This window comes from Vulpes lagopus, chromosome 3 (genome assembly GCF_018345385.1).
Source record: "Vulpes lagopus strain Blue_001 chromosome 3, ASM1834538v1, whole genome shotgun sequence".
NCBI lineage: Eukaryota > Metazoa > Chordata > Mammalia > Carnivora > Canidae > Vulpes > Vulpes lagopus.
In genome coordinates this window covers 145,846,848-145,874,560 of record NC_054826.1, presented here as the reverse complement: position 1 = coordinate 145,874,560, position 27,713 = coordinate 145,846,848, and the positions used below count along the sequence as shown (strand labels likewise).

Sequence of the window (27,713 nt, the reverse complement as noted above, 5' to 3'; positions counted from 1 at the left end):
GTTGTTTGTCAGGAGATGGTTTTTTCTCCCACTCTCTCTCCACCTCAATTTGCATCGCTTTTAAAAATATTTGGAGCTGATGCAGGCAGTTTCTTTGAGTTGTCTTCATCACCAGCTGTATGGAATGCATTCGTCATTACTCAAGTGCTGAGGCCAGGGAGGGCTCTTGGTACACACAGCTGAGCATAGTCTGATGACTAGGCCCTTTTCTCTGTTGTGAAGGGGAAAAGGATATTCTACATTTGACGGTGGCTATCATGGTAAACCGGAAGCCCTCTTATGTCAAGAGTAATCACTAGGAAGGGGGTTATTTTTAGCAGTGACTCTGCTATTACCTAAGGGTACTAGAAAAAAAATGGATGAAAATAGCTAGCTTTATTTGTCATATTTTTAGGAGTCACTGATTTTTTTTATGTAGGCTCCACACCCAACATGGGGTTTGAACCCAGAACCCTGAGATCAAGCATGCTCTACAGAATGAGCCAGCCAGGCACCCCTGAGTTATTGGTTTTACAAGATGTTTCATTTCTGGGTCAGGGGTTCGATTTTGTTTAATATCATATGAATGAAATGCCCATCAGTCTATCTCTGGGGTGATTTCTTTTTCAGTTTAAAGTATGAATCAAATATGCAAAGAAAGTATGAATTCAAATATGTGATCAAAAATTTATTTATGAATTCTGGAAAGGTTACATTTAAGAATTTTTGGCAATTTATTATGATAGCTTCCCTGTTTCTTTTTTTTTTTTTTTAAAGATTTTATTTATTTATTCATGAGAGACACAGAAAGAGAGGCAGAGACACAGGCAGAGGGAGAAGCAGGCACCATGCAGGGAACCCGATGTGGGACTCTATCTCAGGGCTCCAGGATCACGCCCTGAACCAAAGGCGGACGCTTAACTGCTGAGCCACCCAGGCATCCCATCTGCTGCCCTGTTTCTTAGAAATATTTAAGATATTGTTTGGTTCCTTTCATGGATAATAGCAATAGTTGAATTTATTTGTAAGGCAATTTAAATTATTAATAAGATAATGAAATATGCAGGTATTATGTTTGCATACTCTCTAATGCGATTTTAAATGTAAAATATTGCAGGATTTTACACACTACTTTGAGTCAAATTTCTACCTTGAAATTTCTAACTACATGAATTCTAAATGAAGACCCAGATACTTAAGATATTAAAACAATGCATATTTTCTTTTTTAAAAAAAGATTTTATTTATTTATTCATGAGAGACACAGAGAGAGAGGCAGAGACAAAGGCAGAGGGAGAAGCAGGCTCCATGCAGGGAGCCCGATGACTTGATCCCAGGACTCCAGGATTAGGCCCTGGGCTGAAGGCAGGTGCCAAACCGCTGAGCCACCCAGGGATCCCCAACAATGCATATTTTCATAGGCATTGGCTATAAATTCCCCAACAGGAACTTGGGGACTTTAGTTGTCCCCACCAGTTAGCCAAATTGTGAATGCTATGAAAAAGTTCTTGAAGGAAATTGAAAGTGCTACTCCAGTGAACACACAAATGATAAGAAAGTGAAATAATCTTATTTTTTGAGATGAGATGGAGAAAGTTGTAGTGGTCTGGACAGAAGATCAAACCAGCCAACACATTTCTTTCAGCCAAAGCCTACTCCAGAGCAAGTTCCTAACTCTCTTCAATTCTGTGAATACTCAGAAAGGTGAGGAAGTTGCAGGAAAAAAGTTTGAAGCCAGGAGAGGTTGATTCATGAGGTTTAAGAAAATAAGTCATCTCCATAACAGAAAAGTGCAAGGTGAAGCAGCAGGTGCTGATGTAGAAGATGCAGCAGGTTACTCAGAAGATGTAACTCAATTCATGAAAGTGGCAACAATAAATTTTCAATGTAGATGAAATAGTCTTATATTAAAAGAAGATGCTTTCTAGGACTTTCTTAGCTAGAGAGGTTAATGCCTGGCCTCAAAGTTTCAAAAGACAGGCAGACAATCTTATTAAGGTGACTTAAAGTTGAAGCCATTGCTCATTGATTATTCTGAAAATCCTAGAGCCCTTAAGAATTATATCAAATCCATTTTGCCTGTTTTCATAAATGGAACAACAAAGCCTGGATGACAGCACATCTGTTACAACACGGTTTGCTGAATATTTTAAACCTACTGTTGAGAACCACTGCTCAGAAAAAGAAAGATTTCTTTCAAAATATTACTGCTCATTGATGATGCACCTGGTCACCCAGGAGCTCTGATGGAGATGTACAATGAAATTAATGGGTTTTTTTTTTCATGACTGCTAACACAATATCCTTTGTGCAACCATGCATCAAGGAGTGATTTTGACTGTGAAGTCCCATTATTTAAGAAATATATTTCATAAAGTTATAGTGTCATAGATAGTGATTCCTCTGATAGATCTGGGCAAAGTCAGTTGAAAACCTGGAAGAGTTGCCATTCTAGATGTCTTTAAGAACATTCATGATTCATGGCAAGAGGTCACAATGTCAACATGAACAGGAATTGGAAGAAGTTGATTCCCACCCTCATGGATGACCTTGAGAAGTTCAAGACTGAAGTGGAGGCAGTAACTGCAGATGTGGTGGAAGCAGCAAGAGGACTTAAACATAGCAGTAGAGCCTGAAATGGGACTGAATGGCTACAATCTCATGATCCAACTTTGATGGATGAGAAGTTGCTTCTTATGGATGAGTAAAGAAAGTGATTCTTGAGCTGGAATCTACTCCTTGTAAAGATTCTGTGAAGGTTGTTGAAATGACAATAAAAGATTTAGAATATTGCATACATTTAGTTGATAAAGCAGTAGCAGGGCTTGAGAGGACTGACTCCAATTGTGAAAAAAGTTCTGCTGTGGGTAAAACGTTAGTGAACAGCATCACATGCTACAGAGAAATGGTTTGTGAAGGAAAGAGAGTCAATCAATGTAGCAAACTTCATTGTTATCTCATTGTAGAAACTACCACAGCCACCCCAACCTTTAGCAGCCACCACCCTGAGCAGTCAGCAGCCATCAACACTGAGGCGAGACCCTCCAGCAAAAGAATTACAATTTGCTGAAAGTTCAGATAATGGTTAGCATTTTTTGTAGCATTAAAGTATTTTTTCTCTTTTTTTGATTTTATTATGTTTTTAATCTTAATTCTAGTGTAGTTAACATACAGTGTTATATTAGTCTTAGGTGTACAATACAATGACTCAACAGTTCTATACAAGCAATACTTTTTATTTATTTATTTTTGAAAGATTTTATTTATTTAGTTATGAGAGACACAGAGAGAGAGAGAGAGGCAGAGACACAGGTAGAGGGAGAAGCAGGCTCCATGCAGGAAACCCGATGTGGGACTCGATCCTGAGACTCCAGGATCATGCCCTGGGCCAAAGGCAGCACTAAACTGCTGAGCCACCGGGGCTGCCCGCAATACTTTTAAAATTAAGATATATACATTGTTTTTTAGACATAATGCTATTATATACTTAATTTACTACAATGTAAACAATAACTTTTTTATATGCACTGGGAAACCAAAAATTCATTTAACTTACTTTATTGTGATATTTGCTTTATTGTGGTAGTCTGGAACCCAACCTGCAATATGTCTGAGATTATGTCTGTAATTAGGGATTCAAGATAAGATGTTAGGCAGCGAAATTACATGACAGAGTTTGTGTTTTTGGGACCTCAGACTGGTGTTGTATAAGATAGCACTGAGGGGAATGAAATGCATATAGACCAATCAATAGGTTGTTGCATTAATGGAGGTCTGAATTAAGGTAATGATAGTAGGGATGGACAGGAAAAGTGATTAAATAAATATTTTAAAGGTTAAATCTATAGAACTTTATTGATTGGGCATGAGGTAATCCCTGAAGAGGGAAGAGCTAGGCTCCAGTTACAAGGACATAAAAAAATCAATAGAAAATTTTAAGTAAAGCTAATGAGAAAATAATATCACATGTGTCGACAGATGAGTGTCTTTAAGGAAACCAACTGCTTTATTTGTTACAACCTAAAGACAAGATTAATAAGATTGCTATGACTTTGCTAAGAAATATACTTTTTAATAAACATTTTCAAATCTGTCTTAATCGGTAATGCTTTTGCAGATTTTCACAAATCATGGATATCCTAATAACAGATCAAAGATTTTGTAACCATGCATAATTACAAATATGTGTCTGACACTCTTCCTGATGACCTGTTGGTGGAAAGTGCATGCTTTGTTTTATTGATCTAATTGCTTTGTGACAGTTCACATCGCAGTCTCTCTCACTGTTGGTTTATATCTGAGATCCCTGTGTACCCTTGCCTATTGCACTCCAAAAATGTTTTCAGACAATTATCTCCCATTTGGCTTATGTCAGATAATTCTCTACACTGTTTCCATGAACAGATGTGCATGCAGATTCATTTTTTAAAATGCATATTTGGAGTTGCACAACATAGTCACTTTGAAAAATCCACATCTTTTTTTTTTTTTTCTTTTTCCTATTTGTTATCCTATTTGTTTGAAGAAGAAAGTCTTATAGATCAGGAAGCCTGGCTGGCTCAGTTGGGAGAGCATGCAATTCTTAATCTCAGGGTTGTATATTTGAGCCCCATGTTGGGTGCAGAGATTACTTAAAAATAAAATCTTTAAAAAAAGAGAGAGAGAAGAAATCTCATGGAAGAAAATCTCATGGATTTCATTTAATTCTGCAGTTTTATGATCAAGCACAGAGGGAATACCTGGTCCTGTGCAGGCCTTCAGGACTTGGATGTAGCCCACTGACCATTCTTTTTTTTTTTTTTTAAGATTTTATTTATTTGAGAGAGAGTGGGCACAAGTGGGGTGGAGGTTGGGGAGAAGCAGAGGGAGAGGGAGAAGCAGACTCCCCTCTGAGCACAGAGCCTGTGAGATCATGTGGAGTCTGAGATCATGAACTGAGCTGAAGTCAGACCCTTAACCGACTGAGCCACCCAGGCGCCTGCCCCTTAAATGTTTTTAATATCACACTTGCTTATACTCATTCAAGAACTTCTCTGCAGAAGAATTTTGTTTTAGCTAACAGAGGTTTATCTTAAGCAGCTGTTTTATTGGATTCTTTCAGTGATCATCTTCTTAAAAATCTTTGACCTTTTTCATCCAGAAGTAAACTGTTATTACTAAAAACTCAAAGCCCTATTTACAATGGAGTAAAGTGAGTAAAATCTACTTTTTAGGGAAATATATTTTCATCTCATAAATATTTTCAGAGAATCAAATGGTTTTGCAGTACAGAAGCATTTGTAAGTACGGATTCCCTGATAGCTGTAAGCATTATTTAAGAAAAGCCTACAAGATTAATTTCTCAAGTACATACAAAAGTATATTGTTTTTAGTATCAGATGTTTTGTAGTTTCTGTAGATACTGGCCCTTTGTACACGCTACTGGAGCTGGTAAAAAAAATTACAATAAATTTTTATAAAGAATGTCAGTGCTCCCTTTTGAAATGCATCCCTTACTCTGGCTCACACACAGCTATATAACCTTTCTCAAAATAGATAGTTTCTTACAGTTGCCCACTTAGAAAAGCTGTAATGTTACTCTCTGGATTCGCTACTGTGGTCTTTTTAATGTTTCTTATTTCCTGCAGGTATTCTTGGCGTCACCAACTGAGGGAATTTAAAAGTGAATATCGAGTTGTAGCCCTTGATCTGAGAGGCTATGGAGAAACGGATGCTCCCATTCATAGAGAGAATTATAAATTGGACTGTCTAATTACAGATATAAAGGATATTTTAGACTCTTTAGGTAGGTCAGTTTTAAAGAAATAGTATTAATCCCTTTTAAGGAACTAACATTCAACAAATTGTGAATTGGTGACTTCATTTCTTGGAAGGAGGTGTTTTCCATTTACCTGAGCTGTTACTTGAATCCTGTCACAATGGTTTTGGGTATACTGCCTCAAATATTTACAGGGGAAATAGAAAATAATACATCCGGAACGACTATTCAGTCCACTAGCCAAGAATGACTTTGAAAATTTGCCTTTAAAAGTATTTCTGATGTGTGAAATTTATTATTTTCAGAACTAATTATTGGAAATTTGATCCTTATATTCAGAAGATTCATTTCTTCAGAACCCACATCTAAATCATTTTAAAATGTTATAAGTTACAGAAGCACTTGCACTATCTTTCTTATGTTGATCAGCTGGTGCTACAACATTATTGTGTAACAGACATGCCAAACTCAGGGGCTTATAGCCATAGGCATTCATTCATTCACATGCTTATGGAGTATGCTGATCAAGTATGGGCTGGACCCCTGGGTCTTTGCCTCAGGTTACAGGTCCTGCTGGGCTTCTCCCTCCTAGTTGGGCTGGAACCCAAGCTAAAAGGGAATAACTACCTAGTGATAGCTCTTCGTCTTCTGACAATGGCAGAAATGGCAAGATGATGAGCTCAGCTGCAGAAGTGTATTTCAAGTTTCTGCTTGCAGCACATTCATCAAAGCAAGTCATATGCCTGAGTCCAAAGTCAAGTCATACTCCCACCATATGACCCAAGCAAACCACATGGCTAAGTCTAACATCAAAGGGGTAGCAAGGTATACTCCTTTTATGGCAGTGGGGAGAGGCGGGGAGTAAATATTTTTAACAATAATTGAATCCACTGGGCAGCCTCGGTGGCCCAGAGGTTTAGCGCCGCCTTCAGCCCAGAGCCTGATTCTGGAGACCTGGGATCGAGTCCCACATCAGGCATCCTGCATGGAGCCTGCTTCTCCCTCTGCCTCTCTCTGTGTGTCTGTCATGAATAAATAAATAAAATCTAAATAATAATAATAATAATTGAATCCACCACATTGCTTTTGATTAAAACCCAGCTGCTACCATGGTACGTTAATGGAGCTAATATAGTGAGAAACCCATGAAATCAAATTAAAGGCCTTTTCTACAATAATCTGATGAGAGCAGAGATCAAGCCAATATTCTAAGAGGAGAAAAAAAAAATGGATGAGGTCTGGGGGTGTCAATGCAGTGTTGTCATTTAGTCTGATTGCAATAAAATAGACTTAAAGACATTGATTTTCAGCAGCCATATTTTGTTACTCTTTTGTGGTAATTCAGTCAGATTTGGCCTAAATTTGTCTTCATGCAATTTTCTAGGCAAATCAATAATATAATCTTGATTATGACTTAATTATGTGTAATCTTTACTCAGGTTCGTGGGACAAAAGCTGAGCTAGCTATTTCAGATTTGTAAAAAAAATATATATATAGATTTCTGGGACAGATTTTGAATCTGTAGGTCTAGAATGGAGGTTGGACATCTAAATTTTCTAAAAAGCTATTTAGGTGATTCAGACATACAGGTTTTGGAAACACCAAACTTAGTATCTACATAAAATATATAATTAGAGTCAGATTATGGGAAGATTAGTTTCAGAGGTGTACTCAGTTTATGTGATGTAATGATGCATCCACCTTCAATGACATCAACATTTTTTTCCTTCATTTCAGGGTATAGCAAATGTGTTCTTATTGGCCATGACTGGGGGGGAATGATTGCTTGGCTAATCGCCATCTGTTATCCTGAAATGGTGATGAAGCTTATTGTTATTAACTTCCCTCATCCAAATGTATTTACAGGTGAGTTTAAATTTTAATTAAAACATCTTTGCTAATGTGACAATTTGCTATGGTTACTGACACTTTGAATTAAAAACAGGAAAATTTAAATAACAGTATTTTTTAAAGACTAAAATATATTAGCAAATGACAATGTCAGATATTTTGGCTTTAAATATTCCATAAGAGTCTGAGAAATTGTAGCTTCATATTTGCTTGCTTAATTTTATTATTTTTTAAGAGAACATTTTACTGCTAACTTGGAGAGTGATAAAGGGGAAAAATGCAGTAACACTACTTTGACAGTAATGAATTTTGACAACCTAGAAATAAATTCTTCTCTTGCCTGACTGCTTAGGCTATCAGGAATGACAGCATTCTTTAAAGCCATAGTTCTCAAATTTTGACTTTTAGGACTCCTTTAGACTCTTAAAAATTATTAAAGACCAAATGAGCTTTTGTTTACATAGGTCATATATAAACATATTTACTGTATTAGGAATTAAAAATGAGAAAACATTTAAATTATATATTAATTCATTTAAAATATAATAAATCCAGTACCTGTTAACATGAATAACATTTTAGTGAGATTTGGCTACATCTTCCAAACAAAAGTTTAGTGAGAAGAATGTCATTGTTTTACATTTTTGCAAACGTCTTTAATTTTTGACTTAATAGAAGACAGCTGGATTCTCAGATCTGCTTCTGCAGTCTGTTGCAATATGTTGTTTAAATTGAAGTGTATGAAGAAATCTGGCCTCACACAGATTTGTAATTGGAAAAGGGAGGAGTATTTTAATAGCCTTTTCAGATAACTGTGGATTTTCTTCTTTAACACTATACCAAACTCAAAAATTGGTGTTTCTTAAAGATTAGTGACAGTTTAGAATCTGATGTCATATTAATGAACTTTTTGTACTCTGTTACATTAAAATCCATTAGTTTCCCTAGCACTTTGAATGGATTTTTTTACCCATGCATGATTTTGCATCATCATGCATTGGAAGACCCTGTTTCATTGAGTTATGCAGATTTTTCATAAGTTGACACATTTTATTATATCAAAGAATTACATTCATTAATATTGCCCCAGTTTCATCAAAAAGCTGAGTATTGCAAAGCTGTCACACTCACAGTAGCAAATACACATCTCCAAAATTCTAATTTTCATTTGAAAGCTTGAATTTTGTCGTTGGCAACAAATAGTGTTGATTGTTTTCCCTCAAGTGACAGGCTCACTTCGTTCATTTTCAAGACATATCTGTCAAATACTTGAGTCTGACTGATAATAGTTTATTAGTCATCCTTTCAAGTAAAGATGGTATTCCATAAAAATGCAGCTAATTCAACTAATCAACTCAAAGAATTGCAGAAGTGCTGTTCCTGGAGACAACCACTGTACTTGGGTGTTCAACAGAATTGCTTTATGTATACTTTCTGTTTCATCTCCATGTTCAAAAGATGTGTGTGCAAAGGTTAAAATTTATAAAATTAATAATTTTTGCTATTTTATCTAGGACATTCCTAAGTGAAACTGGCACCTAATTTTATGTATTTATGTATCTGTTTGCTGCAAATGTGTAGTGTGAAGAATACAATGCCTACTAGTATTGTTTAGTGTCACTACCTTGATTTGTGTTCAGTCAGCAATGGTTTTATCTTCCATTGCTTTTGTACCATGAGCACAAATGTCAACCAAAAAAGAAAAGCTAATAATGTCTTAGTATTGTAATGGAATAATTTTGACTGTCTGGATTGCTTAAAAGGGTCTAGTGGATCCCAACTTGTCCAAGTGGGCTGTACTTTGAGAACCTCTGCTGTAAAGGGAACTCTTAAAATCCTCAGAATGCTTAAAGACCAATGAACATTTTTATTTGGTTTTGACAAAAAATGATAATCTTGTCCTCTTTAACTATCTTTGTCAGATTTTCTGCGTTTCAGGTACTGCTATGACCCACAGCAGCCCTCTAGGAAAGAAAAAATTCTATGTTGGGGACATGATACACAAAAGGAAGAAAGGGAACATGACTACCTAAGTATTGTACATTATAAGTGTAGGAGTTTAATTTTATTTCTTTATTTTTTTAAAGATTTTATTTATTTGAGAGAGGGTGCTAGAGCACAACAGGGGGAGCAGCAGAGGGAGAAGAAGGAGAAGCAGGCTCCCCGCTGAACAGGGAGCCCAATACTGTGGAGCTCCATCCCAGGACCCTAGGATCATGACCTGAGCTGAAGGCAGATGCTTAACCAACTGAGCCATCCAGGTGCTCTGAGAGTTGAATTTTAGATATATATCTGTCCTATTTCTGTTGAGGTGATAGCATGGATGCTTAGAATTCAAATATTAAACTGAGATTCATTATATTTTTCTGTTGCATTGGGTAGCAAAAATTGTGCTACATGCTTGTTCCATTGATTGGGATCCTTGAGTAAACGTTATTTTTATGATGTTGCTAAATAAATAAATTTCAATTGGTCATTTCAGCAAGAAGATTCTTGAAATATTTCTGGAATTGTTTTATCCAGAGTAGGTTCAACCCTAGTCAGATTAATATAAGATCTTCAACTAATATGCCTCTATTTTTTCCTTAATTATATTGATATCTCTTAATGCAAGGCTGAGTAAATTTTGTCCAATGATGACTTTACAAAAAGTATAGCATAATGATATACCACTTACCTAAGAATTATAGTTCTAAAAATTCCAACTGTGTTAACACTAGCATGTTAGTTACAAAATTAGAAATAAAAAAATAGCTCTCTAGCAAAGAAAATAAAAATATAGTGCACAAGAAACAAGTATGCACACTTAATATGTGTGATTACGCTACTCTCCAGTTTAAAGCTTTAGTGTCTTCCCAAAACACTTAAAATCCATCTCCTCTGGCCCTCATTGACTGGGCTTCTGCTTTGCTCTCTGACTCATCTCATGCCACCTCTCCCTCATTCACTATACACCAGTCACACTGACGTTCTTTGTGCTTCTTAAATGTGCCAAGCCCAGGACCTACTTTCCTTTCTTGGATATTCTTCCTAGATATTTGCATAGCTGACTCCCTCTTACCATTTAAGACTCAGTCTACATATTACATCCCCACAGAAGCCTATTCTGATCAGTTCTGCTAAATAATAGCCCCTCCACAGCACCCAAGCATTACTCTCAATCAGATTACTTTGTTTTAATATTCCGTATGGTATTATTGCTATCTAAAATGATCTTTTAAAGTATTGATTATTTATTGTATAAGTTCCTTATTAATGGGAACCTCTTCTGTCTTATTGATTGCTAAACCCCTCACACACAGTACATATTCAAATATTCCTTGAATGTTTTCTAGATACATGAATGAACTAAAAGAAACACTTTAGTGTCTGTTTGAGGCCAAATGAATAAGGTATTCAAATCTGCATGTAAACAACAGAAAATTACCTTGCCATATAACCCTAGGAAAAGTGTGAGGTCAATCATAATAACCTTGGAGAGAAAGCAGTGTTATTTGGGTTTCCTGTTCCTTAGTCAAGACTTCATAAAATGAGACTTTCTTTTCTATCTAAAGTGCTATACATTTTCCAAATACTTGAAATATCTATAACAAAATATAAGAACACAGAAATTGTCCCAAAGAGAAATATAAATATACACAAGGCTTACTTGTGGGTTCTTTTTCATCTCAGAGGTGAAATTGCCTTAAAAAGGAGTTCTTTCTATAGTAAATAATTTATACTCCTTGGATAAGGTCTAACATGGCATTTTAATTTCAGAATATATTTTACGACACCCTGCCCAACTGTTCAAATCCAGCCATTATTACTTCTTCCAAATACCATGGTTCCCAGAATTTATGTTCTCAATAAATGATTTCAAGGTAAGTCAAATATTGTGATGGATGTTAACTAGATTTATTGTGGTGATCATTTTGCATTGTATACAAATATTGTATCATCATGTATACCTGAAACATGTTATATGTCATTTATATCTTATATGTCAACTATACCTCAATAAAATTGAAAAACTGGAGCCCAAGAAGATGACAAAATTAGGAAGTTAAAACTAAAATATAGACAGATGCACTAAAAAAATAAATAAAAGAGAAAAAGAAAGTTGGCTTATGTTATTTGATTTGTTTAAAATAATCATTAATTGATTATTGTTATATGCTGTCCACTGTTAGGCATTTGTTAGGCATTTCCTCCTATGCAAGAAAAAAGGTAAGTCAAGTGAATAATGTATTAAAGTTCATCCTGCAGAAATAAAAATAGGCAAATGCTAAAATTTAATACATGCTTCTAAGACCTCATATATAGGCTTGTTATTAGGCTCATATGAGGCTTGTTATTTTTGTAGGCCCTGTATATTTGAGTGCCTGGTTATTGTTCAATTTTTTGTGAGAGCCTGTACCCCTACAGGCATACCTCTTTTCAGAGAACATTCCATGGGGAGACAAGGGAATATGAATGCCAGGTGAGAGTTTGACACAGCAGAAGTGGAGGACTGTGGGTGTAAACAAAACCCTGAAACAAAGTAAGTGCAGGAATTGGTGTACACGCACAACCAGGAGTCATGTGTTGTATCTATTTCTTGAAAGTTTATCGACTGCTTCTTGTATACCTAATATGGTATTAGATATTTAGGGAGGTTTTAAGAAAGCAATATTATTTTACCTACAAATACTTTTTTTGTATATTTTTTATTGGAGTTCAATTTGCCAACATATAGTATAACACCCAGTGCTCATCCCGTCAAGTGCTGCCCTCAGTGACCATCACCCAGTCATCCCATCCCCCCGTCCACCTCCCCTTCCACTATCCCTTGTTCCTTTCCCAGAGTTAGGAGTCTTTCATGTTCTGTCACCCTCACTGCTATTTCCCACTCATTTTCTCTCCTTTCCTCTTTAATCCCCTTCACTATTTTTTATATTCCCTGAATGAATAAAACCATATAATGTTTGCCCTTCTTTGATTGACTTACTTCACTCAGCATAATACCCTCCAGTTCTATTCACATTGAAGCAAATGGTGGATATTTGTCATTTCTAATGGCTGAGTAATATTCCATTGTATACATAAACCACATCTTGTTTATCCATTCATTGTTCGATGGACACTGAGGCTCTTTCCACAGTTTAGCTACTGTGGACATTGCTGCTATAAACCTCGGGGTGCAGGTGTCTTGGTTTTTCACTGCATCTCTATCTTTCGGGTAAATCCCCAGCAGTACAATTGCTGGGTCTTAGGGTAGCTCTATTTTTAACTCTTTGAGGAACCTCCACACAGTTTTCCAGAGTGGCTGTACCAGTTCACATTCCCACCAACAGTGTAAGAGGGTTCCCTTTTCTCCACATCCTCTCCAACATTTGTTGTTTCCTGTCTTGTGAATTTTCCCCATTCTCACTGGGGTGAGGTGGTAGCTCATTGTGGTTTTGATTTGTATTTTCCTGATGGCGAGTGATGCGGAGCATTTTCTCACGTGCTTGTTGGCCATGTCTATGTCTTCTTCAGTAAAATTTCTGTTCATGTCTTTTGCTCATTTCATGATTGGATTGTTTGTTTCTTTGCTGTTGAGTTTTATAAGTTCTTTATAGATCTTGGATACTAGCCCTTTATCTGATATGTCATTTGCAAATATCTTCTCCCATTCTGTACATTGTCTTTTAGTTTTGTTGACTGTTTCTTTTGCTGTGCAGGAAGCTTTTTATCTTGATTAAGTCCCAATAGTTCATTTTTGCTTTTGTTTCCCTTGCCTTCATAGATGTATCTTGCAAGAAGTTGTTGTGGCCAAGTTCAAAAAGGGTGTTGCCTGTGTTCTCCTCTAGGATTTTGATGGATTCTTGTCTCACATTTTAGATCTTTCATCCATTTTGAGTTTATCTTTGTGTATGGTATAAGATAATGGTCTAGTTTCATTCTTCTGCCCTTGGCTATCCAATTTTCCCAGCACCATTTATTGAAGAGACTGACCTTTTTCCAGTGGATAGTCTTTCCTGCTTTGTTGAAGATGAGTTGACCGTAGAGTTAAGGGCCCATTTCTGGGTTTTCTATTCTGTTCCATTGATCTATGTGTCTGTTTTTGTGCCAGTACCACACTGTCTTGATGATCAGAGCTTTGTAGTACAACTTGAAATCTGGCATTGTGATGTCCCTGCCTCTGGTTTTCTTTTTCAATATTCTCCTGGGTATTCGGGGTCTTTTGTGATTCCACACAAATCTTTAAGATTATTTGTTCCAACTCTCTGAAGAAAGTCCATGGTATTTTGATAAGGATTGCATTAAATGTGTAAATTGTCCTGGGTAGCATTGACATTTTCACAATATTGATTCTTCCAATCCATGAGCATGGAATGTTTTTCCATCTCTTTATATCTTCCTCAATTTCTTTCAGAAGTGTTCTGTAGTTTTTAGGGTATAGATCTTTACCTCTTTGGTTAGGTTTATTTCTAAGTATCTTATGCTTTTGGGTGCAATTGTAAATTGGATTGATCCCTTAATTTCTCTTTTTTCAGTATCATTGTTAGTGTATAGAAATGCCACTTATTTCTGGGCATTGATTTTGTATCCTGCCACACTGCTGAATTGAGTTCTAGCATGAGTTCTAGCAATCTTGGGGTGGAGTCTTTTGGGACCTACAAATACTTTTGCCTAAATCTCTGATAGTTAAGGATTGTTAAAATGATTTTTATTTACTTATTCATGAGAGACACACAGAGAGAGGCAGAGACATATGCAGAGGGAGAAGCAGGCTCCCTGTGGGGAGCCCAATGTGGGATTCAATCCTAGGACCCCGGGATTACCTGAGCCAAAGGCAGATGCTCAACCACTGAGCCACACAGGTGCCCCAGCTTTTTTAAAAACATAACTCCAGGGATCCCTGGGTGGTGCAGTGGTTTAGCGCCTGCCTTTGGCCCAGGGTGCAATCCTGGAGACCCCGGATCGAATCCCACGCCGGGCTCCTGGTGCATGGAGCCTGTTTCTCCCTCTGCCTATGTCTCTGCCTCTCTCTCTCTCTCTCTGTGTGTGACTATCATAAATAAATAAAAATTAAAAAAAAAACATTAAAAAAATAAAATAAAAACATAACTCCAGTACCACTATCAAACCTAACAAAGTGAATAATTACTCCTTACTATCATTTAATTCCCATTCAAATTTCCCTATTGACTGTCTCAACTGTCTTTGCACACTTTGTTTGAATCAGGAACCAAACAAGATCCACACACTGCATGTGATTGTTATGGTTTTTTTCAGTCTATAACAGTTCTTTTGTTAACACCATTTTTTTATTGAAGAAATTTGGTCATTTGTCCTGAGGAATGATCCACATTTTGGATTTGGCTAACTCCTTCATTATGGTGTTATTTAACTTGTTTTGCTAACCTTTGTTTTTCCTACTTCATGGATGTTATTAATCTAGAGGTTTAGTTAGACTGATTTGTAATTTGGCAAGAATACTTGTAGGTGGTGCTGTATATTTCCTAATGAATCACATCAGGGAACCACATAAAGTCTAGTTCTCTTAGTTTTACTGAACAGGGGGATCATGAATTGTCAGCCTATCTAAATTTCCTAACAACTTGTCACCAAATAATTTTAGCATACCTTGATCATCACTGCCTAGGTCCATTATTTCATTAGGATTTTCAGAATGGTGATTTCCTAATTCTATCATTTCCCCCTACTTTTATTAACTGGAATTCTTCCTTTTATTAACTGAAATTTTCCAATCTACTGTTTGGTTATTCTGAAATACAGTTCACACAAGAATGGCAGGATTCATTCTTTACCTTTATAAACAACTTCCAGAATAATGATTTGATGCCCTAGAAATCTTTGATGATAACCAATGAAGTGTTTTTTCCATATTACTATGAGCTCATGAGTTTTATTTTATTTTATTTTTAAAATTTTTAAAAATTTTTATTTATTTATGATAGTCACACACACACACACACACACACACACACAGAGGCAGAGACATAGGCAGAGGGAGAAGCAGGCTCCATGCACCGGGAGCCCGACACAGGATTCGATCCCAGGTCTCCAGGATCACGCCCGGGGCCAAAGGCTGGCGCTAAACCGCTGCGCCACCCAGGGTTCCTGAGCTCATGAGTTTTAAATATATATTTGATGTGTATCAATCAATTACAGTCATTCTCTTTGATGCTAAGATTGTCTCACATTAGGCAAGTGTAAACTCCTTCAGGTTGGATCCTGTGTCCTTTTGACATAAATCTTCAGTCATTGATAGCTTGCCTCCTTAATGTCCTAGGTTCATCTTTTATTTCCTGCCACAAATTTGGAATTAGTTATTTATTGAAGGAACTTTGGCTTCTATTAGTAGGAATTGTATTTAGAAACCACAGTCTGGGTGTCAAGGTGATCATTGTTACTGGGTTTTTATTGCTTCTAGATCTTTCCATTGGACAGAAATTGTATATACATATTTTTTAAAGTGAAAAAAATAATGAGTTCTTATTCATATTTCCAAAGCAAAACTAAGACTACAACGGTTTACTTAACTTTTATATTTTGTAAAAAACATTTATGTGGTGCTAGTCAAAACTCTAAAACAAGGTAAAGAGACGTCTTACTTAGTTCTCTGTTTCCTGTTTCTCTGGCTCCATCCTATTTCCTCCTTCTCCATAAGGAGACCACTTTGGTTGTTTTTGTTTCATTTTCTTTATTGTTCCTTTTTTAAAAAATATAAGCATATGTATATTTGTCTACTCCTTCTTATGTAAAAGATAACATACTACAAATACTATTTTTCACCCTTTCTTTTTTTTCCCTCCTCTTAAAAATATGACTTGGGGATTGGCCACTCCATAGCATGTAATCATCTCCATCTTCTCTTGCAGTATTCAGAACACATACCAACCCCCTACTGATGGATATTTTTTGTTTCCAGTCTTTTGCTATTACAAATAATGTTTCAATTAGTCACTTCTTGCATAAATCACTTCATAGTTTTACAGGTGTGTTTTGGGGTTAAGGGATCTGCATTTTACTTTTTAAAGATTATTTATTTTAGAAAGAGAGGGTGAGCAGGGGGAGGGACAGGGGGAGAGGAAGAAAAATCCTTAAGCAGATCCCCTCTAAACGTGGAGCCAGATGATGGGGCTTATCCCGGGACCCTGAGATCATGACCTAAGCTGAAACCAAGAGACTGATGATGCTTTACCAACTGAACCACCCAGCCTCCCCAAGAGATTTTCATTTTAAAGAATTCCAATGATTCTGATGCAGGTTATTTAGATCTACATTTTGAGAAATGCTGGTATAGAGCAATGTTTTTCAAATCGTACATGAGGAGCCATTGGTGGGTCATGAAATCCGTTTAGCGGCTTGCAATTTCATTTTTTTAAATAAAGTAGAACAGAAGTGAATTGAAAATATCACTATACACAGTAGTAATAAGAGTAAGGGATATTTCTTTAAACTTTTGTTTCAGAAACATGTGTGTGGGAGTATGACTGGATCATGATATAAAAGGTGTTTGTTACTCTGGATTGTGGTCAAAAAAAAAATTCAAACAATTGTGAGGGGAGGAGAGCAGATAGTTTGTCAGTAAACAGATAAACTACTTTAGTTAGAATATTAGGGAAGACTTTAGGGTGGTGATAGTGTCTTAGCTTAGCCTTGTGGAACGTGAATAGGTACCAAGAAGACAGGTTGCTCTTCATAAGGGTGATGTGTCCATGGGGGATTAGAAGGGAAGCTCTCAAAAGTAAAGCCAGGAAAGTAAAATGTGTCTCATGTGTCCGTATATAGTGAGGTATTCTATCTGAAGAGGAGTTTTCACTGACACGGACCGTTATTCTCTTTCAAAACTCAAAGGTTTAGTCCATTGTTAGGTAACTAAAAAGTTTTAATTCTTTTCCTTTAAATTAGGCTTTGAAACATCTGTTTACCAGTCAAAGGACTGGCATTGGAAGAAAAGGATGTCGATTAACAACAGAAGATCTTGAAGCTTATATTTATGTCTTCTCCCAGCCTGGAGCATTAAGTGGCCCAATTAACCATTACCGAAATATCTTCAGGTCAGTATAATTTCTTTTTAGAAATGAATGAGTAAAATATTCATTCCCTATAGAGCCAATATTTTATTTTTATTTTTTCCAAGTTTTATTTAAATTCCAGCTAGTTAACATACAGTGCAGTATTAGATTCAGGTGTAGAAAAAAAAAAGATTCAGGTGTAGAATTTAGTGATTCATCAATTACATGCGACACCTGGGGCTCACCACGCATGCCCTCCTTAATACCCATCACCTGTTTAACCCATCTCCCCACCAACCTCCCCTCTAGTAACCCTCAGTTCTCTATAGTAAGAGTCTGATTCTTGGTTTGCATTGCTTTTTTTCCCTCTTTACATTCATTTGAAATTTCTTTTAAAACTAGATCCGTAGGGCATCTGGGTGACTCAGTGGTTGAGCATCTGCCTTTGGCTCAGGTCATGATCCCAGGGTCCTGGGATTGAGTCCCACATTGGGCTTCCCATAGGGAGCCTGTGTCTCCCTCTGCCTATGCCTGGGTCTCTCATGAATAATAAACAAAATCTTTAAAAAAAAAACACAACTAAAAAAACCCCACAACTAAATATCAGATTGGATTGAGTCACAATTAAAGTATAAGGACACAAAAAGGTTGAAAGTAGGAAGGAAGGAAAAAAAGTTTTACTGGGTGTATTTTATTTTAAGATTTTATTTTTAAGTAATCTCTACACCCAACATGAGGCTTGAACTTACAACCCCAAGATCAAGAGTTGCTTGTTCCACCCACTGACGCAGCCAGGTGCCCCTATAGTGGGTGTTATTTTAAATAAAACAAATTCTCTCAAACTCTTTGAATAGAAAATCCAAGGGGAGTCATGAGATTATGTGAATGAGAGAAGAAGAGGTAAACCCAAACCTTCTTTTGTGACTAACAAAAACAACAAAATTTACAAGTATAAATGTAAAAATCTTTGCAAAACAGAGATGTTAATTTAAAAGGTATTTTTAGGTACCCATTTATCAGGTAGGGCAATGAATAGAAAGGCAGACTGACATTGCAGAGGTTACAGGTTGTATCTCTTAGGATATAGCAACGTTGTCTCAAGTCTATGTATTGTCATTTTTTTTTGTTTTTTACAAATAACATTGGTAAAGAGAATTACAAGGGAAAATAAAGAGAATGATGTAATTTCATACAAGTCAAAATTTTAAATGGGAGTTAAAATGATAGTTTTTAAATGTTCTTGATTTATCCCTTTATCAAAGCTAGCTTTGTGATACAAAGCAAGTAGCTATAAGGAAAGAGAAAATATTCTCATCTTACTGAGATTCTTTTACTAACAATTGTTCATTAGGAGGACTTGCATTCCCAAGAGTAAACTCTAGAATCCTGCTAATTAGCATGGAGAGAGAAAGAGTGAAAAAAAAACAGGCCTGTGAAGGTCAAAACTTACAATTTTACATAAAGGTGAATGACAGTTTTGAACTAGATTGCTATAGGGTAAATCTAGCTGGGTTGAGGTCACATCAAACCTTCTGGAAACTCAACTGACCTCTTCTGATGGTTCTTTACATTAGGATAATTAAGGCCAAGTACATAATTAAAAATTGTTATGTAATATATAGTGACTACAAAGTATAGTACATTATACTTGGGTATGGAAATCATCCTCATTTGTCACCTTAAGATTCCTCAGGACCATAGACTCATTCAAGGACTCTCAAAAATTTGGAGCTAAGGAGCCAAAATGAACTAGGAATTGGATTAGCTATAGGATCTAAGCTGCAAAAAGATTAACAAGTCTAAGCTTTTAACAAAGCACCAAAAATAAGGAAAAATAACAAATCCACAATTACTACTGGAAATTTTATTTATTTATTTATTTTTAAAGATTTATTTATTTATTTTTGATAGAGAGAGAGGCAGAGACACAGGAGGAGGGAGAAGCAGGCTCCATGCCGGGAGCCCGAACTGGGACTCGATCCCGGGACTCCAGGATAGTGCCCTGAGCCAAAGGCAGGCGCCAAACCACTGAGCCACCCAGGGATCCCCCCACTACTGGAAATTTTAACTCACCTCTCTTAAAAGTTGATCAGTGAAGCAGGAAAAAAAAATAATAAAGACATGGAAGATTTGGGACACCTGGGTGGCTCAGTGGTTGAGTGTGTCTGCCTTTGGCTCAGGGCATGATTCTGGAGTCCCGGGATCAAGTTCCCAGCTTCTCCCTCTGCCTATGTCTCTGCCTCTCTTTCTCTCTGTGTCTCTCATGAATAAATAAAATCTTTTTTAAAAAGACATGGAAGATTTGAACAACCCAATTAATATCTTTGATCTGATGAATAATTCTAGAATCCTGCATCCAATAATTAGAAAATATGCAATATTTTTAAGTACATAGAAATGTTTACAAAGATTGATTACATACTGGACTGCAGAGCAAATCCTAACCAATAACAAAGGATCAATATTGTATAGATTGTATCCTCTGAACATAACACAGTTAAAAATTAACAATAACAATAAACTTTTAGAAAACTCCATATATCCAGAAATTTTAAAAACTTAAATTACTCATGGCTACAATCCAGCAATTGCACTAGTAGGTATTTACCCAAAAAATAAAAAATAGTGATTCAAGGAAATACATTCATTTTTATAGCAGCATTATCAACAACAGCTAAATTATGGAAATAGCCCAAGTGTCCATTGACTGATGGATGGATAAAGAAGATGTGGTTTACATATACCATGGAATATTACTCAGACATTAAAAAAGAAATGAAATCTTGCCATTTGTAACAATGTGGATGGAACCTAGAGAGTATGATGCTAAGTGAAATAAGTCAGAGAAAGACAAATACCATATGATTTCACTTACATGTGGAATTTAAGAAACAAAACAAATGAGCAAGGAGGAAAAAAGAGACACAAACACACAAGAAACAGACTCTTAAACTGATGGTTACTAGATGGGAGTGGGTGGAGAAAAAGGTTAAATAGGTGATAGGGATTAAGGAGTGCATGTGTCATGATGAGCACCAGGTATCGTATGGAAGTGTAGCATCACCAAATTGTATACCTGAAACTAGTATTACACTTTATGTTAACTGACTGGAATTTAAATAAAAACTTTAAAATTTTTTTTAAATTACTCATGGATGCCAGGTGGCTCAGTTGGTTAAGCATCCAACTCTTGATTTCAGCTCAGGTCTTTTTTTTTTTTTTTTCAGCTCAGGTCTTGATCTCAAGATCATGAATTCAAACCCCATATTGGGCTCGATGCTGGGCATTGAGCCTACATAAAAATTTTTTTAAAATTACTCATGGATCAAAAAAAGTCATAATGGAAACTAGTAAATACTTAGAAAAAATAATATCAAAACATGCGGAATACAGTTACAACCATAGTTAGAACGATAACATGGTTTTCCATGCTTATATTAGGAAAGAAGAGAGAAAAGAAGATTAGTGAGTTAAGAGTCCAATTTGAAAAGGGAGGAATAGAGCAACATGTAAACAAAAATAAACTGGAAGGAAAATAATTTAAATTAGACAAGAAGCAGAAATTAAAGCAATCAAAAGTAAAGATACCACAGAGTCAAAGAAATCAATAGCAGATTCTTTTAAGATTACTAATGTAGGTAAAAATTTGCCAAGATTGGCTTAGAAAAAGCATGAATAAACAATATTAAGAAACAGAAAATAGGGCAGCCCGGGTGGCTCAGCGGTCTAGCGCCGCCTTCGGCCCAGGGTCTAATCCTGGAGACCTGGGATCGAGTCCCACGTGGGGCTCCCCGCATGGAGCCTGTTTCTCCCTCTGCCTGTGTCTCTGCCTCTCTCTCTCTCTCTCTCTCTCTCTCTCTTTCTCTGTGTGTGTCTCTCACGAGTAAATAAATCTTTAAATAAAATATGTAAATAAAATCTTTAAAAAAATGAAGCAGAAAATAGATTTAAGTATAAACATAACAGATGAAAATATAAATTTAGGTTAACAAACTGGAGAACTTTGACAAAATGGGCAGTTTTTAAGAAAAATCTAGCAACCAAAACTGACTCATGAAGAATTAGCAAACCTAAATAAATAAACATAGCCATTAAAGAAATGGAATTATTAATTTAAAGCACATCCACAAAAACATAATACCCATCCACACAAACAGGCCTAGGTGGTTTTAAAGGTAAGTTCTGACATAGAAATCCCTCTCTTTAATAAACATATTTAGACATTATAAAAAGAAGGCGTATGCTTGGGACGCCTGGGTGACTCAGCCATTGGGCGGCTGCCTTCTGCTCAGGTCGTGATCCAGGGATCGGGGATCGGGTCCCACATCGGGCTCCCTGTGGGGAGCCTGCTTCTCCCTCTGCCTTGTCTCTTTCTGTGTCTCTCATGAAAAAAAAAAATCTTAAAAAAAAAAAGAAGACATATACTTTAGCTCATTTTGTGAAGCTGATATAACTTTCAGTACAAGGATTATATAAAACAGGAAAATTATAGGTCAGACTATGTTATAAACAGATCCAGAAATGCAAAATGAAATCTTTTCAAGCTGAATCCAGCATGTGTTAAAAATTTATTGGAAGTAGTAAAGAATACAGGGTCAAGGCAGTAGCTATTTACTAATCAGTAGAGAAGCATTTTAATATTTTAACAATCCAAGGTCGCCTGGGTAGCTCAGTGGTTTAGCACCTGCCTTCGGCTGTGCTAACAGGATCAGAGCGTGATCAGAGCGTGATCCTTGAGTTCTGAGATCGAGTCCCATGTTGGGCTCCCTGCATGGAGCCAGCTTCTCCCTCTGCCTGTGTCTCTGCCTCTCTCTCTCTGTCTCTCATGAATAAATAGATAAAATATTTAAAAAAGTGTTTTAACAATCCATACAGACTTGCTGTTTTAAACTAGTGAAAATTAGCCCTGGTTTATCATGTTCATGATTGGAAAACTTCAATATCACAAAGTTCTTGATTCCCCACAAATTGATCTATAAAGTGCTTTAATTTCAATCAAAACTGTAAGAAATTTTAATGAAACTTAAAAAACTGATTCTGAAATTTTTATAGAAGAGCATAAGGCTGAGAATGGCCAAGATAGTTTTAAAGAAAAGGATAGATGGGTGCCTAACCCTATCAGATATTAAGGCTTGTAATGAGACTATAAAATTAATAAAATATGCTATTGACTCTGGGTTAGACAAGTTGATTAATGGCACAGAAAAGAAAGCCTCAAGATGGAACCACACATATAGGAACTTTCTCTAACAGAGAACATTTTAAACCAGTAGTAAAAATATTCAGTACATGTTGCTGGAACAATTGGATATTCATATAGAATAAAATGAAATTAAAAAAAAAAAAAAGAATAAAATGAAATTAGATTCCTCTCTCTTACTAAACAAGAAATAAACCTTAGGGAAATAAAAAACCTAAACATGATAAGCAATACTTTCAAATGTTTGGAAGATAAGAAAAAATTTTCATGACATCAGGTAGGACGGATTTCTTAAATAAGACACAAAGAGCTTAAATTATGAAGGAGACTGATAAATTTGACTACTTTAAAATTAAAAACATCAAAAGATATCATAAAATGATAAGGTGATCTTAGATGGGGAAAAGTTATTTGCAATACACAATCAATCATGAATTAATAATATCTAGATTTTATAAAGAATGCCTCCAAATTGATACAAAGGTAGGTCAATCAAAAAATGGATAAAGGATATAAAAAGGTGATTCACAGAAGAGGAATTTAATGGTCAATAACATGAAAGATGCCCAGCCTTACTAGTAGTCAGATATAGAACATAGGTTTTACTGCTTTGAATAGAGACCTAAAATAACAGAAGCAGAAAGAAAGGAAGAGATTTCTCTCACAAGTGAAAGTCTAGTTCGGTGTGTTGGCTGTGCTGCATGAAATCATCAAAATGGTTAGGTCACTCTTTGGTCAGAGACCTAGGCACCTTATGTCTTGTAATTCTGCTATCCCTGGGGTGTTGCCTTTGTTCTTGTGGTCCAAGATGGTTTACCACCATGTCTACATTTCAGTCAGTGGGAAGATGGGAAGGGAGGGCATACTGGGCACAGCTTAGAAGTTGTGCACATAGTTTCGGATAAGCCACATATCCTCACTTTGCTGCAAGCACTCTGGTTAATGTAACCAGTCTTTATTCTGGGTGGCCCTTGGTCCAAATGAAAATTGGATTTTCTATCACTGTAGTGGAAAGGAAGAAATTTTACGGAGCAATCTCTACCATAAGTAAAAGGTAAAAGAAAAAGAAAGAAAAGTATTCCAGGTAAAAGAAAAGTATTCCAGTCTCATTAGAATGGAAAAATTAAATCTTTTGAGAACAAGTGTTGGCAATGGTGTGGAGAAAAATTAATTCTTACATGCTGCTTTGAAGCATACAATCAATTTGGAAAACAACTTGACAATAAGGTTGAAGATGTGCATACTCTCTGAGGAACCATTCTGTTTTAGGGAATATTCTGTAAGGAAGCCTTTCCCTGTGTGCACAAGTGGACATGTATAATAATAAGTTCAATATTATTTGAATTATCAAAATAATTGGAAAAATTTTAACAGCCATTAATGGGAAGATGGATCAATTGTGGTATAATCATAGATGAAATTCTATATAGGAGTGAAAATGGAGTAGAACTAAATGTATCATTAATGGATAATATTAAAAATATAATAGGCACAAAAGCAAGTTTGGAAGAATAGGTACAGTATGAGACCATTTATATAAAGTTCTAAAAATGCAAAACACCTCCATATATTGTTTATAGAAATATATGTACTGTTTTGGGGAGGTCTGGCAAATAGTACCCCATTTTTCCTGCCCAATTTCTGGACCAGTTAAGAAATAAAACAAGAGTCAGCAAATGAAAACCAAAATATACCTTCATTACTGATAAAGGATAGATTGAAGACTATGGCTTAATATGAGAAACAGAAGTCTTGCTAATTCCCTAGTGCCAGTCTAAACTTTAGAACAGATCACCTGTGAGAAGGATTCCAGAACAAACTTGACTTCCCCTGCCTCTCAGGTCACTACCTGCCACAAATCTGGTAGAGAGAGGAGGAGAAAGAGATTGAATGTCTTACCCTCAGGACATATTTGATAGACACACCTAGTTCAGCACCCTGAACCAACAAATGTCACTCACTCTTTGGGGGTGGGACAAGGATGTGGGGAGGCTTAAGGAAAAACACTCCTCAAAGAAACCATAGGAATGGGGGAGAGGTATCTTAATACATATAATAAAAGTTTAAAAACATCATGGGGAGGGTAAGAACTACATTCACTAGTCATTCCTCCTATGGTAGTGGTTCTTCACTATGGCTTGTATCAGAATTACCTGGAGAGCGTGTTAAAACATGCTCCAGATGTCTGGACCCCACCATTCAGTCAGTCTGGGATGGGTCCCAAGCATTGTCATTTCTGACAAATTCACAGGTGATATTCATGCTGCCACTCTATTGACCACACTTTGAGAACCACTGCCTTAGGGTGAATAGAAGAAAAATGGTATCAAGATAAGGTCAGCAGAAAGATGTAACCATGTTTGCAGTGTTTTATTTTTCAAGCTGGTGGTGAGCATATATGGGTGTGATTATTTTCTACATTGTCTTCTTAAAGTAATAAAATATTTCCACATACAAAAGTTATGTGGAGTATACAACACTCTGGAAACTGCTGTCTTGATACTTATACATCAGTTGATAACTCAGAGTTTAGAAAAGTAACATGGTAAAATGAGACTTAGCATACTCTCCTAAAATTATGTTTTACTTTATTTGCTTATTTTATTTATACTGAGGTATAATTGACTTCAACCATTACAATAGTTTCAGGTGTACAATGTAATGATTCAGTATTTGAAATGATCTCCACAAGTCTAGTTAACATTGTCCCTGTACATAGTTACACATTTTTTTCTTGTGATGAGAATTTTTAAGATCTATTCTTCCAGCAACTTTTAAATATGCAATACAGTATTATGAACTATAGTTACCATGTTGTCCATACTTTCTTTTGTGATTTTATTTTCTTTTCAAGCTTTTATTTAAATTTTAGTTAGTTAACATCTATGGTAAAATTGATTATAGGAGTAGAATTTAGTGATTCATCACTTATATACAACACCCAGTACTCAAAACAATAAGAGCCCTTCTTAAAACCCATCACGCATTTAACCCATCCCCAACCCACCTTCCTCCATTAACCTTCAGTTTGATCTCTATCATTTTCTTCCTTACATATGTTCATCTGTTTTGTTTTTTTAAATCTCATATGAATGAAATAATATGGTCTTTTTCTTTCCCTAACTGACTTATTTCACTTAGCATGATATACTCTAGCCCAACCATGTTGTTGCAAATGGCAAGATTTCATTCCTTTTTATGGGTGAGTGGTATTCCATGTATGTATACATATATACATATACATTAACAAGAGATGATGTAGAGATTCTCATGTGTACGTATATATACATACATACCACATCTTCTTTTTTTTTATTTTTTTTTTAATTTTTATTTATGATATTCACAGAGAGAGAGAGAGAGGCAGAGACACAGGCAGAGGGAGAAGCAGGCTCCATGCACTGGGAGCCCGATGTGGGATTCGATCCCGGGTCTCCAGGATCGTGCCCTGGGCCAAAGGCAGGCGCCAAACCGCTGCGCCACCCAGGGATCCCCACATTTTTTTTATACATTCATCAGTTGATGGGTATTTGGGCTTTTTCCATAATTTGGTTATTGTTGATAATGCTGTCATAAACATTGGGGTGCATGTGCTCCTTTGAATCTGTGTTGCTAGGTCATAGGGTAGTTCTATTTTTATCTTTTTGAGGAACCTCCATACTGTCTTCCAGAGTGGTTATGCCGATTTGCATTCCCACCCACGGGGTAAGAGGGTTCCCCTTTCTCCACATCCTCACTAATACCTGTTGCTTCCTGTGTTGTTAGTTTTGGTCTTTCTGACAGATATGAAGTGATATCTCATTGTGGTTTTGATTTGTATTTTGCTAATGATGAGTGATGTTGAACATCTCTTCATGTTTCATCTGATGTCTTCATTGGAAAAATGTCTCTTTATGTCTTCTGCCCATTGCTTGCCTGGATGGTTTATTTTTTTGGGAGTTGAGTTTGATAAGTTCTCTACAGATTTTGGGTCCTAACCCTTTATCTGATATGTCATTTGCAAATATCTTCTCCCGTTTTATAGAGGAACACAGCTTTGTTGTGCAAAAGCTTTTTATCTTCATGAAGTCCCAATAGTTCATCTTTGCTTTTGTTTTCCTTGCCTCTGGAGATGTGTCTAGCAAGAAGTTGCTACGGCTGAGATTAAAGAGGTTACTACCTGTGTTTTCCTCAAGGATTTTGATGGTTTCCTGTCTCACATTTAGGTCTTTCATCCATTTTGAATTTATTTTTGTGTATGGTGTAAGAAGATGGTTTAGTTCCATTCTTCTGCATGTTGCTGTCGTGGTTTTCCAACACTATTTGTTGAAGAGACTTTCTTTTTTCCATTGGATATTCTTTCCTGCTTTGTCACTATTTGTTGAAAAGACTTTCTTTTTTCCATTGGATATTCTTTCCTGCTTTGTCAAAGATCAATTGACCATATAGTTGTGTGTCCATTTCTGGGTTCTCTATTGTGTTCCATTGATCAGTGTGTCTATTTTTGTTCCAGTACATACTGTCTTAATAATTATAGCTTTGCAATATAGCTTGAAATCTGGAATTGTGATGCTTCCAGTTTTGTTTTTCTTTTTCAATATTGCTTTGGCTATTTGGGGTCTTTTGTGGTTCCATACACGTTTTGTGATTGTCTATTCTAGCTCTGTGAAAATGCTGGTGATATTTTGATAGGGATTACATTAAATGTGTACATTGCTTTGGGTAGTATAGACATTTAAAAATGTTTGTTCTCCCAATCCATGAGTGTGGGATATTTTTTCATTTTTATGAGTCCTCTTTAATTTCTTTCATAAGTGTTCTATAGTTTTCAGAGTACAGATCTTTTTACCTCTTTGGTTAGGTTTATTCCTAGGTATCTTATTGTTTTTGGTGCAAATATAAATAGGATCAATTCTTTGATTTCTTTTTCTGCTGCTTATTATTGATGTATAG

General features: G+C 36.1%; 1 protein-coding gene across 4 annotated transcripts in view; it reads left to right on the top strand.

The window, feature by feature from the left end:
- Positions 1 to 27,713, top strand: part of EPHX4 (epoxide hydrolase 4) — a 50,982-nt gene that overhangs the window by 7,153 nt on the left and 16,116 nt on the right. For all 4 annotated transcript variants that reach the window (XM_041748616.1, XM_041748615.1, XM_041748618.1 and 1 more), the window contains exons 3-6: positions 5,607 to 5,764; positions 7,476 to 7,604; positions 11,349 to 11,452; positions 17,475 to 17,623. In XM_041748616.1, coding sequence (XP_041604550.1) covers positions 5,607 to 5,764; positions 7,476 to 7,604; positions 11,349 to 11,452; positions 17,475 to 17,623 — 540 coding nt within the window. The remainder of the gene's footprint in view (positions 1 to 5,606; positions 5,765 to 7,475; positions 7,605 to 11,348; positions 11,453 to 17,474; positions 17,624 to 27,713) is intronic.